The sequence below is a fragment of the Formica exsecta genome, unplaced genomic scaffold (genome assembly GCF_003651465.1).
Source record: "Formica exsecta isolate Colony F162 unplaced genomic scaffold, ASM365146v1 scaffold394, whole genome shotgun sequence".
NCBI classification, from domain to species: Eukaryota; Metazoa; Arthropoda; class Insecta; order Hymenoptera; family Formicidae; genus Formica; species Formica exsecta.
In genome coordinates, this window is record NW_021851177.1 from 968,701 (window position 1) to 984,977 (window position 16,277).

The window sequence follows — 16,277 nt, forward strand, 5'->3', positions numbered from 1 at the left end:
TTGATCCAATCAAAAAAAAAAAAAAAAATGCAATAAAATCCTATAATATGTAATAATAGATATAATCGCAAAATAATTACATAGTATAATGACGATGACAATCTATTCGTAATTCAAGAAACAACGTTCTCGCAATATAATGCGTTTAAATATTTTATCCTTATACCGTAAAAAAAAAAAAAAAAAATACTCTTTAGATAGTGTTTTCTTGTCGATTGTAGAATCGAAATTGTAGGAAAAGGAGTAGTTTTTCGATAGTTGATGCTTGAGTTAATGTTTCGCGCCGTCGCTGTATAATTAAACCGACTTGACAACACTTCCCTAGCATGCAGTTTCTGAAGTATCGCGTTCACAAAGAATCAGTCGGCGCTTTGAGATCGCGAAGTGGCTCCTCCCCCCCCCCTCCCCTCACCGATGATTAAGGATTCCCTTTCTGTAATTAGCGGATGCGCAACACGAGATACCCGCCATCTAAGTATTCTCGTGTATACGATTACCGCGGTTAGATAGATATGCGTACCATGGATTCGAGGAAGCGCGCACCCAGCAACTTGGGATCCCTCCAAGGAGCTCCGCCAGGACCAGGACGTCCCCACGGCGTAGGATGCGCCAGCTAAGCACACGGCGTCGTCGCATATTAAGCAGTTTCCAAGGCTTGTTTCCTCGATCTACGTATACGCGGGCTCGTCGCGTCGTAACCGAACACGTGCCCACTCGCGCCCGCTTATCCCTATACTGTACTGTCATCATACACGGGATTCAACAGAGATTCTAAGACGCTCGCGGAATTTCACGTTAGAACCTCATATGCATCCGATTAGCGGCATAGTCTAATTTCTACAATCCCGGCACGTAATCTTGAAAATTACACTGCGACGAAGAGCGGCAGCACACGGTGTGTGTTTGCACACGTTTGTACACATGGTGCTATTGTGCCAATCTCGCAAACTTCTCAATTCATAAAATAAGCATGAGATTGATTTTCTCCCGTCCTGTCAGTTCAGATAAGATAATAATGCGAGTAAATATTTCATATAAATTTGCATCTTCCTGAAATATCTGCTTCAATTATGCTTGCAACACAGACCAGTTTCGCAAGTATAATTGCAGTGTTTAATTTGATTTAAAAATAAATCGACAGTTTAATCAATTCTATATTTAATATATAATCGGTTTTTGTTATAATATTATATATAAAATGCGCATTTAATTTCATCTCTCAATAAAAGTATTTTGAAAATCTGTTATGATAAAAAAGCCACTTGGAGCATTCAAATTTATCTATCTTAATTTAGCTATCTGTCATAGCTTGAAAAAGACTTGCGTTCTATAATTGTTCATTTAAATAAGTGAAATATCCATTTTTGCACCGTTGCTGAATAGTGTCGTTAAAACGTTTCCGTTCGCAACTACACAAAACATCAAAAATTTCACGGCAGTAGACCTGTAGGCGTTATAGGAGAATCGACTTTGTGGAAGTAGCGTTTCTCTCCTCTCTGCTCTCTCTAGTTCTACGTGATCGGAGAAATCGACTATACGTCTCGAGAGTTCGAGCGGATACGACGTGTTCGGCCCCCGCGGCACAGCCGCTCTCTCGAAATTATTGCCACGAGAAAAATGCCTCGTGTCCAACATACAAGGAAAGTCCATTACGAGATTTCTCGTATTTGCTGGCATGACGAGTCGATACCGTATTCGACAATAAAGCTTAACTCATTTGAATATACCTGCGACTCCAATAAGGAAATCGCCGTATCCATTTCTATAGATTTATACGTTCCAAATATTTTCTGATTTTTTTTTCTAAACTAATTAAGAAAGAACTAATGGATTATTTACAGCGTATATAACAAAATTTACGATTAATTAAATCAAGAGTAAAAACTAAGAATTTATTTAAAAAAAAATCTGTATTAGTTTATGAAATACTGAAGAAATAGTATCGTAGTTATTCTTAATTAAATGTGTGAAAGATATTTCAAATAACAATATCATTTGAGATAATGATTTTTGATACACCTTATAGATTAATAGCCTCCAAGTTTTCGTATACCTATATATAAAACCTGCTAAAAGTTTTACACGCATCATCGCGTGTCCGATATTCATGCGATGACATTGCAATACAAACTTCGTGTCTGTTGATCCAATCAAAAAAAAAAAAAAAAATGCAATAAAATCCTATAATATGTAATAATAGATATAATCGCAAAATAATTACATAGTATAATGACGATGACAATCTATTCGTAATTCAAGAAACAACGTTCTCGCAATATAATGCGTTTAAATATTTTATCCTTATACCGTAAAAAAAAAAAAAAAAAATACTCTTTAGATAGTGTTTTCTTGTCGATTGTAGAATCGAAATTGTAGGAAAAGGAGTAGTTTTTCGATAGTTGATGCTTGAGTTAATGTTTCGCGCCGTCGCTGTATAATTAAACCGACTTGACAACACTTCCCTAGCATGCAGTTTCTGAAGTATCGCGTTCACAAAGAATCAGTCGGCGCTTTGAGATCGCGAAGTGGCTCCTCCCCCCCCCCTCCCCTCACCGATGATTAAGGATTCCCTTTCTGTAATTAGCGGATGCGCAACACGAGATACCCGCCATCTAAGTATTCTCGTGTATACGATTACCGCGGTTAGATAGATATGCGTACCATGGATTCGAGGAAGCGCGCACCCAGCAACTTGGGATCCCTCCAAGGAGCTCCGCCAGGACCAGGACGTCCCCACGGCGTAGGATGCGCCAGCTAAGCACACGGCGTCGTCGCATATTAAGCAGTTTCCAAGGCTTGTTTCCTCGATCTACGTATACGCGGGCTCGTCGCGTCGTAACCGAACACGTGCCCACTCGCGCCCGCTTATCCCTATACTGTACTGTCATCATACACGGGATTCAACAGAGATTCTAAGACGCTCGCGGAATTTCACGTTAGAACCTCATATGCATCCGATTAGCGGCATAGTCTAATTTCTACAATCCCGGCACGTAATCTTGAAAATTACACTGCGACGAAGAGCGGCAGCACACGGTGTGTGTTTGCACACGTTTGTACACATGGTGCTATTGTGCCAATCTCGCAAACTTCTCAATTCATAAAATAAGCATGAGATTGATTTTCTCCCGTCCTGTCAGTTCAGATAAGATAATAATGCGAGTAAATATTTCATATAAATTTGCATCTTCCTGAAATATCTGCTTCAATTATGCTTGCAACACAGACCAGTTTCGCAAGTATAATTGCAGTGTTTAATTTGATTTAAAAATAAATCGACAGTTTAATCAATTCTATATTTAATATATAATCGGTTTTTGTTATAATATTATATATAAAATGCGCATTTAATTTCATCTCTCAATAAAAGTATTTTGAAAATCTGTTATGATAAAAAAGCCACTTGGAGCATTCAAATTTATCTATCTTAATTTAGCTATCTGTCATAGCTTGAAAAAGACTTGCGTTCTATAATTGTTCATTTAAATAAGTGAAATATCCATTTTTGCACCGTTGCTGAATAGTGTCGTTAAAACGTTTCCGTTCGCAACTACACAAAACATCAAAAATTTCACGGCAGTAGACCTGTAGGCGTTATAGGAGAATCGACTTTGTGGAAGTAGCGTTTCTCTCCTCTCTGCTCTCTCTAGTTCTACGTGATCGGAGAAATCGACTATACGTCTCGAGAGTTCGAGCGGATACGACGTGTTCGGCCCCCGCGGCACAGCCGCTCTCTCGAAATTATTGCCACGAGAAAAATGCCTCGTGTCCAACATACAAGGAAAGTCCATTACGAGATTTCTCGTATTTGCTGGCATGACGAGTCGATACCGTATTCGACAATAAAGCTTAACTCATTTGAATATACCTGCGACTCCAATAAGGAAATCGCCGTATCCATTTCTATAGATTTATACGTTCCAAATATTTTCTGATTTTTTTTTCTAAACTAATTAAGAAAGAACTAATGGATTATTTACAGCGTATATAACAAAATTTACGATTAATTAAATCAAGAGTAAAAACTAAGAATTTATTTAAATTTAAAAAAAAATCTGTATTAGTTTATGAAATACTGAAGAAATAGTATCGTAGTTATTCTTAATTAAATGTGTGAAAGATATTTCAAATAACAATATCATTTGAGATAATGATTTTTGATACACCTTATAGATTAATAGCCTCCAAGTTTTCGTATACCTATATATAAAACCTGCTAAAAGTTTTACACGCATCATCGCGTGTCCGATATTCATGCGATGACATTGCAATACAAACTTCGTGTCTGCGGTATCGAAAAGGTATCGTGTGTACGAGGTCAAAGATGAGATATTAATAGAAACTTCCCGCAGCGATATCGTCACTTTCATCTGACAGTCGAAAGGTGACAATAAAATTACGGATCCATTTGCGGATAAAAATCGTATAAAGTATTATCGATTATTTTGGTTTATAGTTACAGTTAATTTTTCAGTGCGCTAATCATTGTAAATGTATTTATTTAATCTTGTTATAAATTTATTTGTAGATAATTTTTCAAAAAACTAAAATTCAAGAAATATTCTCACAAGCATACTTATAATTAAATTATCCAGACTCCATCCACCATATCATACAGACAAATATATGATCTCTATTCTATCATACATATATATAAATTTATCATAACATCTTTTGCAATTTTTTACAGAAAGTCTCGGGATGACTCTTTTAATTGCATCAATAATGCAAACTAATAAAACCGCATTATAATTTGACTGTTCAGATTATAACTTTATTTATCATATAGACAAAGGAAATCAATTTATTAATCCCCAGCTAAAGTAAATCTTGTTGGAAACTTCGTCGTGATTTCTCGATCCAACTTTGATCCTTAATGTCGATGACAGGATCGACTTAACATCTCTAGTTCTTCATCTCTTCATCCATCTCTCCGACATAGAAGCCGGAAACCCCATACGTGCTGCTTTTGCAATATTCAAGGCAATAATACAGGTGACTTCCGACACCATTATACTATTCGCAATGCAACATGTCTGCGAAGTAGATTGTGTCGTCGAGAATCGGGAGTAATTGTATGTAAGTAATTTACCTTTGTACAAAATTTTATGGAAGTATGCCTCTTGTGCAGCGATAAATTTGCGTACTAACGATATTACGCGGTTATAACGATCGTAAGCGTATAAAGATGTAGATCTAATTGGCGATACACACAGGCAAACGAAAGCTCTCTCCAATTATGTGAAAGGAAATATTTAAGGCAAGTACTATAAAAGCAAAACGAACCGATAGAGACTGCCACCGTTCTATTTCCAATTATACGCCTAAAATGATGCAAGCTTTCTTGCTTTTATTCGTCGGAAAAAATGCCTTGAGAAATGTGCATTGAAATATTAACTAAAGCATTCATTTAAGTTCACTTTAGACGATAATTAACGAGAAAATTTAAGACAAAAATATATTTGCAAAACAGACTATATGTCAAACAGACTATGTATCCTGATATATATTTTGTACATAAGTACACTGAAAAAAAAATTGTTAACTTGATTAAATCCGTTCAACTAATTACCATTTTTAAATTAAAATATTTATATATTTAAGTCAAATACGACATATTAAATCTAACATGACGTATATTTGACTTAAATACTTAAATATCTCAATTAAAGAAATGGTAATTAGTTGAACGGATTTAGTCAAGTTAACAATTTTTTTTTTCGGTATACATAAGTACATACATGTATATATCTTACTTTGTCAAATGTTTTGTATATTATACAATGCATAAAAATTATAATTATAGAATTTCTGTCCTGAATATATAGATCGTCTAAAATAATTTTAAAATTGAAGCAAATGCGGCAAATATCGTAGTTACATATGAGTAATAAAGTGCATTTCGCTGTCTGATAAAACAAATATCTCGATAATAATAATTCATCTCAATTCATGATTTAATTTGAAATGTAATGACAATTTCTAAAATTAGTGACCAGTAAGTGATAAGCTTTTACAGATATACATACGTCAAATGTATATGCAGAGATTACATTATTTATATAAATGCATCTTTCATCTTTTTGATAAATGTGTATACCGAGCAAAAAAATTGTATACGGTCGTACATTCATGTCGCGGTAAAGAAAAGGTATGGAAATTTGCATGGAAATACGTAGCTCGTTTAATCAAAACAACAAGCGAGGTGAATTCCATGTATTCCATTTTTGCTTTGTTCTGTCAGAGATTAATTCTGTCTATATCTATATTGTCCATCTATATATATATATATATATATATATATATATATATATAATATATATATATGTAATATATGAGCAATATATATATATATATATATATATATATATATATATATATATATATATATATATATATATATATATATATATATATATATATATATATATATATATATATATATATATATATATATATATATATATATATATATATATATATATATATATATATATATTGGATATGGTCCTGGAGCTATAGGCCTTTCTTCTATTGATGGTGCAATAGATTGTACACATATTCGTCTGGTACATACCAGATTGCATAATATCGAGGAGATATGTAGGAATCGAAAAAGATACTTTTCTTTGAATGTTTAGGTATGTATTTTTATTTCAATAAATTTGATTTTATAAGATATATACAAGAAAATGAAAAAGACACATTTAAAGTGTGATGCGTACCTATGCATATCACCTATGTTGTATATATATATATATATGTAATATATGAGCATAATATATAAATAAGAGTTGTTAACTTTTAAGATATGGAGATTCAAAAACAGTTCGAGTATAATTGCAGGATATAATTACACTCTTTATTCACGCATGTATAACACGCAGTTCTATTACGAATAATTTTTAAAACTTTGTCTCTAATGTAAAAACAAAAAAAATATTTTATATAAGCGATTAAAAAAGAGAGAGAGAACAGTTTTATGAATGCATTGAAAATGATTAAAAAATATCAGAAAAATTGCAACAATTACCAAAATATGGTAATTTCAGAAACAATTCGCAATATAAAGCAAGAATCAAGTTATTATACATACACATACATTAATTGGGAAAATAGTTGATAATAGTTACCGACCTAACATAGCGATAATTTCTATCTCTCTTATATTTTACAGCAATAATTTTGTTAAGCACCAAGATAACATGAAATAAGATCTTTTCCTCAATTTGGAACAGATTGTGCGATCCGTCGTTATCCCTTTCAGAACAAAATAAATTGCACAGCTATTACTACTACTATCCTAAAAATAATATCTGGTTTCATCGCAAATCTCTCGTTTTTACTCTCATTGTTCGATCTTCTTTATGTTTACGTAAAACGAAAAAAATTTGCTCAAACACGGTTAATTCGCGCAATTTTAATAACTTGGTGTTCGCTAAATTAAAATTTAAATTAGAGAAATTAAAGAAATTTTTTAATTTAAAATTTACAAAAATTATATCTCTTTGCCAAAATGAGAATTCAGATTTGTGTTTCACACCAAAATTAAAGCGAGATTCATCCAATTTATAAGGAAATTTGTTTCTCAATGATTTGTATCATTATGTATATGATACAGTGGTATATCACAATAAAAATTTGATTATGAATGTCTGAGTAGTCTATTTCTTATTGTGATTTAATATTTCTGCATGTTATTATTATATACGTTAAACACACAATAGAAACGAGAAAGGATATTGATTTAATGTAAATACACTGAAAAAATTTGCAGTGTATTGAGTCGAAAATATTAAATAGTAAATAAATAAAATATTAAAAAGTATTTAATAAAATGTTTAAAAAGTAAAATTCTTTGGAATTTTTTTAAGTAAACAATGAAATATATTATTATCCGATGACACACTCTAAAAATGCTTATTTCACGAAAAAATCGAAATAAGAAATTTTAAATCTTAATAATGTTATATAGTTTATAATACACATAAGCTGTGAAAAAGATGGATAAAGATTTACACATTATTACATATAAGTAAATTTGTAAAGTTTAATTCTGGAAAATGTATCATCATTTGTCTCGGGCTGAGAGAAAGTAAATAAATTTATAATATAATTCGCGCAAATTCATCATTTGATGCATTAAGAATAATCATTCTAAGTGTAATTGTATTAAACTCTTATTCCGATGATGGATATGAACATTGAAAACATCGAGCTGGTAGAAAATCTCGCCGTACTTTCAGAGAGAATGCTGCACAATAATGATCGTTACTTACGTAAGTTTGAGGTAGATAATAATGTAGATGAATTATAATTGTGCTCTAAGAGAGATCCTCGAGATTCTGCAAATATTTACTAAATCACGCCTTATTTATGGATGCGTTGCTAAATACATAATTTTCACAATAAAAAATTCAGCTTAAACAATTATTATTGAAACATTAGTGGAATGTCATTCAACTTTATATTTTGATCAATTAAAAGTCTAGAAATTGACAGAGAGAATTTATATTTTTTATAATTATTAAAGTAATAATGTATTAACCGCAACGTATATTTGCAGTAATGGAATTTGCCTCGTATTAATATATGTGATATATATTTGTTATTAAATATTAACTTTTAATAAAAGAAAGACATAGGGAAGAAAAGAATCAATAATAAAAAGTCATCAATATATTTCTGACAGAAATGAATCAAATAAAGTGGAATTGTCGCTACTTTGCAGCTACTCTTTAAAGCTAATGTCAGACAGGGAATATTCTAATCTAATATGTATTTCAACGTAATATTGTATCACAACGTGTAAGCTGCTTGAAAATTTTGTGCAGTACACAGTGTTGCGTGATATTATTTCCTGGAGTTTGTGTGTTTTCATACATGATCACACATGTTTATACACGTGCACGGATTTAATAACTCGATTTGTACGTAACCTCGACTGTGCTCGGCAACCGAGGCGCGTTGGAATTAAAGATGCATAATCTTCGCAGTCGCGTATAATTTCTATAATAATTTTTCTACAGAAAATAGGTTCACTTTTTTCAAATATTTTTTCGGCAAGGATTTAATTAATCTAGATATGAAAAAAATTTTGCTTTGCGAAATTATACTGTGACTTTTATCCCTTTTTCTGTCTCATCTTAATTTGCATATTGAAAAAATCCATGGAGACAAATAGATCTGTTTGCTTGCGCGACACGGCCAGCTTAAGTTCAGAATTCTCTCAAACTATTTAACTCCCATTTTGCTTCCAGAAAATTATCGGCTCAAGAGCTGATGCATAGAGCGAAAGCATTAAAAACGCGGCAATGCATCTTACAGCACATGTAACGCCGTTTTCGCATGCATCAGCGCGACATGCGTAAGCAATAAGTAAACCTGAAAGTTTTCAGTAACGTGCATGCGATCGTCACTTACGGCCGAGTCAGACTTTTTACGGGACAAAGTTTCGCGGCAAGATAGTTCGAATAAAAAGAAAAATGACGGCTGCAGACACAACAGTCTGTCCCGAGTCGTTTTACCTGACCGTAACTGTGACATCTTCTCGGCAACTCGAGTGGATCCAGAGGTATGTTTTTCTTCCTTAGAGCCGCCGCACAGGGCGCGCCGCCACCTGGTTTACCCCACGGCGAGCAACTGGCCAGAATTTTCTGCAGCTGCAAGGAAAAAAATTAAAAATATAAAGTCGCTGTGTAAGTTAAGCTACATCAGCCGCAGCTGATCTTGCCATCATGTAAGATATTTTTATTAAATTTCTCGTTGCGTACATATAATATCGTAATAAAATGTCAAATTACTTTTTACTTAAGTTTCTATTATAATTTTCACAGAAATTTCGTACACGGGATCATTGCGTGACTTATGTATATGTATATAAAAAAGGAATGAAAAAAGGTATGACTTTGTCCGAGATATTTAAATACGATGTCTAATATATAATGCTGCTGCAAATTAAAAATGGCTCTTGAAAGAAAGTAATTTAATCCTTTTTCTAGACTAGAATGTTTAAAACTTGCATTGGTGTACTTATACGGTGAACTTCGCGTAGAGATGAGATTAACTCTGAACATATCGGTTCTCCTTGATAACATTGCTAATGCACTTACATTCGACCGCATGCACTTGCACTAGACCGCGACTACACCAGATTCCCGTGTAATAAGAGAGGATAGGACCGCTAATAATCCCGCGCCTGTCATTATTAGCATGCCAGTTGTGCCAGTAAATCTCCCTATCCGCATGCAGTAAATACAATTTAAATGCGGTCGATGTGTGTATATTAACGCGATACGAAATAATCACCGAAGCAATAATTACGCCGGGATTTTCATCGGCATAATTTCGACATGTATTTTGAGTGATTGAGGACGATGAACAAAATATATGTGTGCAATGTTGCGTTACGCCAAATTGCATCTCGCGTATTTTTACATTATATTCCATACAAATTATTATTTTCACAAAGGACGGTAATGAATGTAACGAGCGTGCGTTCTACAAATATTTAGGACCACCGCTGCGGTGATGATTGCGCATCATCGTTATGTTGCGTCAATATCAAAATAAAATAGGGAATAAAGACTGGATAGCGAGATTTTAAATGCTGAAAATAAAATTGGCGTAAAGCTATATTAAAAAAAAAAAAAGAATTATAAAAACAATTCGAAAATTCGTTTTCCGCGTTTGTTATAAAATTAAAAAACACTGTAACAAGACTAGCATGAAGAGATAATGTAAACAAAAAATTTGTATAACTCGTACAAATCGTTTTGAAATTCAATGGTGCTTGAAAATTTTTCCAGAGTTCGTGTAAATATTGTTTTTTTTTTTTTTTTGCAGTTCGAGGCAAACATCGATCTTATTTTCAATTGCGATTTATATTCGCAATCGCTTCCGGAAATCACTATCAAGACGCGACCTCAATGCACACTTTAACAGGTTATACACACACAATGTTTGTTGTAACAAGTTTGTAACAAGCACGGAGAGATGAGAGCGTGAAGTTTATGTAAAGTGCAACGATAGAGACCGTGATAAATTATTGGGTTATCTTTTGCGGCTTGTTTCTTAGGATAGTTAGGCAGAGATTATGCAAATCCACTTTAATGGGATACTCGTAGCTTTATTACTGTTCGCTTGCACGTAATTTCCCGTTCCAAATTCAACGACACGTCGCGTAAAACACTGAAATAAGCACAACTAGGTCAGTCACGTAATTGAATAAAAACGCTATCTTCAAAACACCTCTAATAGGGATAAGCATGAAAATTATCTATATTCTCTATCTCTCGTGATTCAATATTCTCAAATAACTTTTTTTTCAAAAGTATCATTTTAAGATAATCTTTTCTGTTAAGTATTATTGATTACATTTTAAATATTTATTTGCTTCTAAAAAATATTGTTTTCGGCCTTTAATTAAATATACCTGAAGTACAGTTGTCATTTATTCCATTATTCCGTTACACGTTACGGAAATACAAGCCTTGTGATATAGATAAAAATTGTGATAAAAATAAAATTCTGGATTTAGCATTTCCTGAATCAAACGTAACGTTACATTTGAGTAATCCAGCTTTTGCCGCTGCAAAAGGATCAATTCCAAAATCTGGGCATCACCTTAATGATGTTCCGGTTCACCGAATACACATTGGGATCGTATCTCTCTCACGGTTGACCTTTATCCGATCAGTAACAATGGCAAGCGCGAGACAATGATGTTAAGGGGTAGCTGCCTCTAGGGCAAGTGACATAAACGGCGGCAACGTGGCTAAGTCAGAGAACGCCCATTTATGACACATACCTCACGTTGTTCACGATGCTTTTGACGTTGCAACTCCTCCTTCCGGAGCTTCCACAACGCCGTACCCTCCTGAACGACTCGACATTCGCGCTTTTTCCTCGCGTCCTCTTCGACTTCCGGCTCGTACGTCGTCTCAGGAATATCATGTACCCACATCTCCCATCATTTACGTACCGCGCCCATCAGTCTGAAAAAAAGAAAAAGAAGAATGGAACAAAAGTACGGCTGTGCACGATCACGACAATAGCGATTCGAGGCGAACTTCTTACAAAAAAGTCAACTTTGAATATCGAATGCTAAAATAGGGACGGGAGCGACTTGGTACAAGTCGCATGCCGCAGCACGTGGGTCCTGTCATCATTCGTTATCGATTTAACAGGATATTGCTCTTCTCTCTCGGGAGACACGCCGCCGTTGCACGTAGTCGACAGTGTAATAGAAGTGCCAATGCTGGGACACCAATGTTGTAATCGCGAGACATTCGGTTTTATATATCGTTTCCCAATATAGAAACGAATTGCGAACTCACTTCCGGCTCCGTTCTGCCCGCTTCATGCTTCGTTTATTCATTCGGTGCTTTCCAGCTTATGATTTAATTTTACATAATTATGGAAGGAAGCAAGACATAAATATAATTTTAAATTAGAACATTGACAATTGAATTACGAGTGTTGTACTAGATATTGTGTTTTTTTAACAGCATTTTTTTATTCGCCGATATGCCGAAAAATTATATAACATGTACATATTTTGAAATTTTTATTATTTAAAGAAAAAAGAATCTAAAAACATAGAGGAAGACGCAGAATGTACAACTGAAAAGCACAAGCTTATTAAATTGGACCGTTATAAATAACATTCGCCGACTTTATATTCAGATCACGTTTAATAAATCACTTTTATCTGTCACACGAATACAACCGTTATATAACTTTTATTGTATATTTTATTGCTTCGTCGTGCACATCAGATTGATATCTACGCTGCAATAACTGTAAAACGCGTATTTCCTTTTATCTCCATATCACATTTCTTAAATAAAGTGCTATTCTTGAACTACAGAATGTTAAATTATCCAACATACCGAATCAATGTTTAGTTCGTACAATTATATCTTAATTGGAATTATATACATATGAATTATACAATAAAATGTATGCAAAAATATATTACCAAAATGTTAAAATTCGCAAAATCTACTGTGTGACCTATAATGTTCATGTTTTATTAAGCAAGGCAATTTACAATTAATAATCTACGTTACTGAATTAGCCACTGATTGTTTTTAGACTGCAATCGTACACATATAATAATAAAAAAGAACAATTCTCGATTTGTGATGGGAAAAGTTATGCATGATTTGTATGGAAAAATTTATTTATCGATAAAAGTCTTGTTATTGTCAAACAGAATATCTTAAAAGAAAGTACATTTTACCACATAATTACTAAAGCTACAGTCTTACTAACATTACACTAATGCATTTAGCATTAATAAATTAAAAAGAATTTTTATAAACGGTTTAATTTAAAGAGAGAAAGAAAGAAGATTGTTTGTTATAAAAATCTATAGATGGATTAATTTTAAATAAAATAAAATTTGCGTTATTAAAATAAAACATCAATAAATAAAGAGATAAATTTAAAAATTTGTAGACGACGTATAGGCTAAATTCCATTTGGGCTATATTACCATAGTCCAAATTTAATACCTCCAATGATCTATTCGGGAATAGAAGACTCGTACTACAGATTATTGGACTATAGAACAGAATAGCAATCTTTATTTTGTGATCCGTGTATTTAGATCATGATTTATAAATTCATGAATACAAGCGCGATGCGCTACGAACTTCCCACAACTCATAAATAAACCGCGAAAATGCACTCAGAGGTACAATTGACCGTAAAGCCGACTCCTAAATGCAAACTTTCGAGTATCATTGATTGCATTCGAGATTACTATATAAAAAAAAAATTACAAATTTTTTAGAGAAAACATGAATTGTTTATCTCTGCAAATAGTACTATTATACAGATGATACGACACATTCTCTATATTGTTCAAGTTAATATCCAGTTAAACCAGAAATGACATGAATCACATAACAATCTTGCAATTTTTCAACTTGTTATTTGACCTTTTATTTTTAAATTTTTCGTTTTATAAGTTTCGTTTTATAAAATAGTGATGCTATTTTTCAGCAATAAAAAAAATGAAATCTAACATAAGTATATTTTATAACAAAACTGGATCAGTTTTAGAATAAAAAAGTCGCAATTGTGTTTAAGTACGAGTGTGGTTATTCTTTACTTTTTTGTTCGCAAACATCCGTGCAAAAAGACAGTAGAATAAAAAATGCAAGATATCAAGTGAAAAACTACAAGGATGTTAAAATAACATCTGCGGTCTAGCTTTTCAGGTCGTATGCATTATTAAAAGAACATCAAAAGATGTTCTTTTCCTCAAACAGAATATCCTGTTATTAGAGTTCAATTTAAACTCGGCAAGCTGCGCAATAATAAAATTTAATCGAGCAAGCAAAATCACGGAGACTCGAGAGGATTTGTCACCAAATGTCACGTAGCGATCAAGTATAAATTTTATATCGGCTCGCAAGAGACGAAATTGGAAGAGACGAATCACGAGAGAGATTTTATTTCGCTGCCGGACGCAATTCGATATATATATATATATAATGCGTGTCACTCGACGACGAAGCTTTGACGATCAATACTTTGTCTTACGGTCAATAACAAGCGAAATTTACAAAACAATCGAACCGTAATGCGACTGGCGTGAGAGAATCGATTCGTAGGTTTTTACGGCGGTGCCGGTCGATCGGCACTGTCGTTCTCAGGGGCATCATAAAAGTGCCGGGTAAAATAGAGATATACTCTACTTGCACGTGCATCTAACGCTCGTATACGTACTCACGACGTTACGGTTTCTCGCGTGCCATCATCGTGGCGAGAAGCTGATGCGGAGGTACGGAACGTGCGAGCTGATAAATACTTTTCGCGAGCCGCGATTACGTTCCTATAGTTCTTCTCTTACGGCAGCCAGTCTCGTCGTGACAACGGGAGCACGCGACTGCCGACCCTCGTGAATGCGCGCCTTCGTCGGGAGCTTCACGGGGGTTGCGGTAGTCGCCGACGTCCCGGCGTTCGCCGACATACCGGCGCACAATTTTCAAGCTACAACGTACCTGCATGACTGTGTATGTGTGTGTATTATCTATGCCGCTATATGCCTTTCAACCTTCAACTTCCGACCTCCAATCAGGAACGTAATAGCCACCAGATTGCCCCTGAACAATCGCGATGCTCGCGGATTACCGGAAGTGTTCCCCGATGTGTAAAGGGAAGTAATGAGCTGTAATCATCGAAATCGTTGTTAAGGATAGATAAACAATGTTGGTGATTTGAATCATCCAGAATATTTTTACATTTAGATGCATTTTATAAATTTAGTACAGAATATATTATAAATATTGGTAAATTTTGTGTACGCATAGATTTTCTTTTGCTATTTTTATACAAAATATTGTATTTTGGTGATTTTAGAAATTTATATTAAAAGCGATATTCCAGACAAATCACGCAATCTATTATATGAATGGCTTGAGATAATATATTATAATCGATTTAAATTCGCGTTGCTCGAAAGCAATATGAAAATTCCAACGAACAACAAATTATCTGATTTTGCATTTATCAGCAACATGTATATCACCAGAAAAATCAGTTATAAAATATAAAAAAGATTAATTAAAAATCTTTTTTGCAACCAATATATATAAATATGCAACTTTACGAGCATATCTATTACTAAAATAATGATATAATTACTCATCTAGAGACTCGAATGATTATTGTATAATTCATTTAGAAAACTTTATGACTTGTAAAATAAAAAATTTTATATTGAAAGGATAAAAAATGGCTGCTACGAACAAGCCATTTTTTACATTTTTATATTCCCAGCAATCCACAAAATTCTACACGAACGAGATGGTTATCAAAATCTATTGACTACATATCATTTGGTACAGTGCTTTTTTCGTATCGAAAGTTTAATGGACTATCGATCTATTAATTCATCAAAACGTAAACATGCTAATATATAAAATGCGCGCGTGTACCTATATTTCCAATTTTATTAACTTTTATTTAATCTGTGAACAATATTACTAAACCGTGTTTCGTCAGCAATTTGTCATAAAATTATGTATATAAAAGTAATTATACGTTCGCATACACGCACACACAATTTCATCTTTACATAATTAAATTATGTTGTAAGAAGACTAAATGTAAAATAATGCTTACCGATTCGCGTCTCGAACGGAAAAGAACAAGATATTTCCGGTTGCAACATTAATAATTGAATCAAAGGGCTACCAACTATGCGCATGTAAATATTTAAGTTATGCAAACGCGAAAAAAATGAAAGCAACTAGATATTA

The 16,277-nt window shown here is 33.5% G+C and overlaps 1 protein-coding gene across 3 annotated transcripts in view; it reads right to left on the reverse strand.

Moving 5' to 3' along the window:
* The window catches only part of LOC115239749, a 28,911-nt gene extending 12,729 nt beyond the window's left edge, over positions 1-16,182 (reverse strand). The window contains exons 1-4 of one of the 3 annotated variants that reach the window (XM_029814439.1): positions 16,141-16,182; positions 15,018-15,184; positions 11,810-11,996; positions 9,528-9,662 (exon numbers count right to left, since the gene is read on the reverse strand). In XM_029814439.1, the coding sequence (XP_029670299.1) occupies positions 9,528-9,662; positions 11,810-11,965 (291 nt within the window). In that variant the 5' untranslated portion in view covers positions 11,966-11,996; positions 15,018-15,184; positions 16,141-16,182. Of the gene's footprint in view, positions 1-9,527; positions 9,663-11,809; positions 11,997-12,078; positions 12,172-14,742; positions 14,843-15,017; positions 15,185-16,140 lie in introns of those variants that run through there. The other 2 variants (XM_029814440.1, XM_029814442.1) reach the window with 2 other exon arrangements.
* Positions 16,183-16,277: the final 95 nt, after the last annotated feature.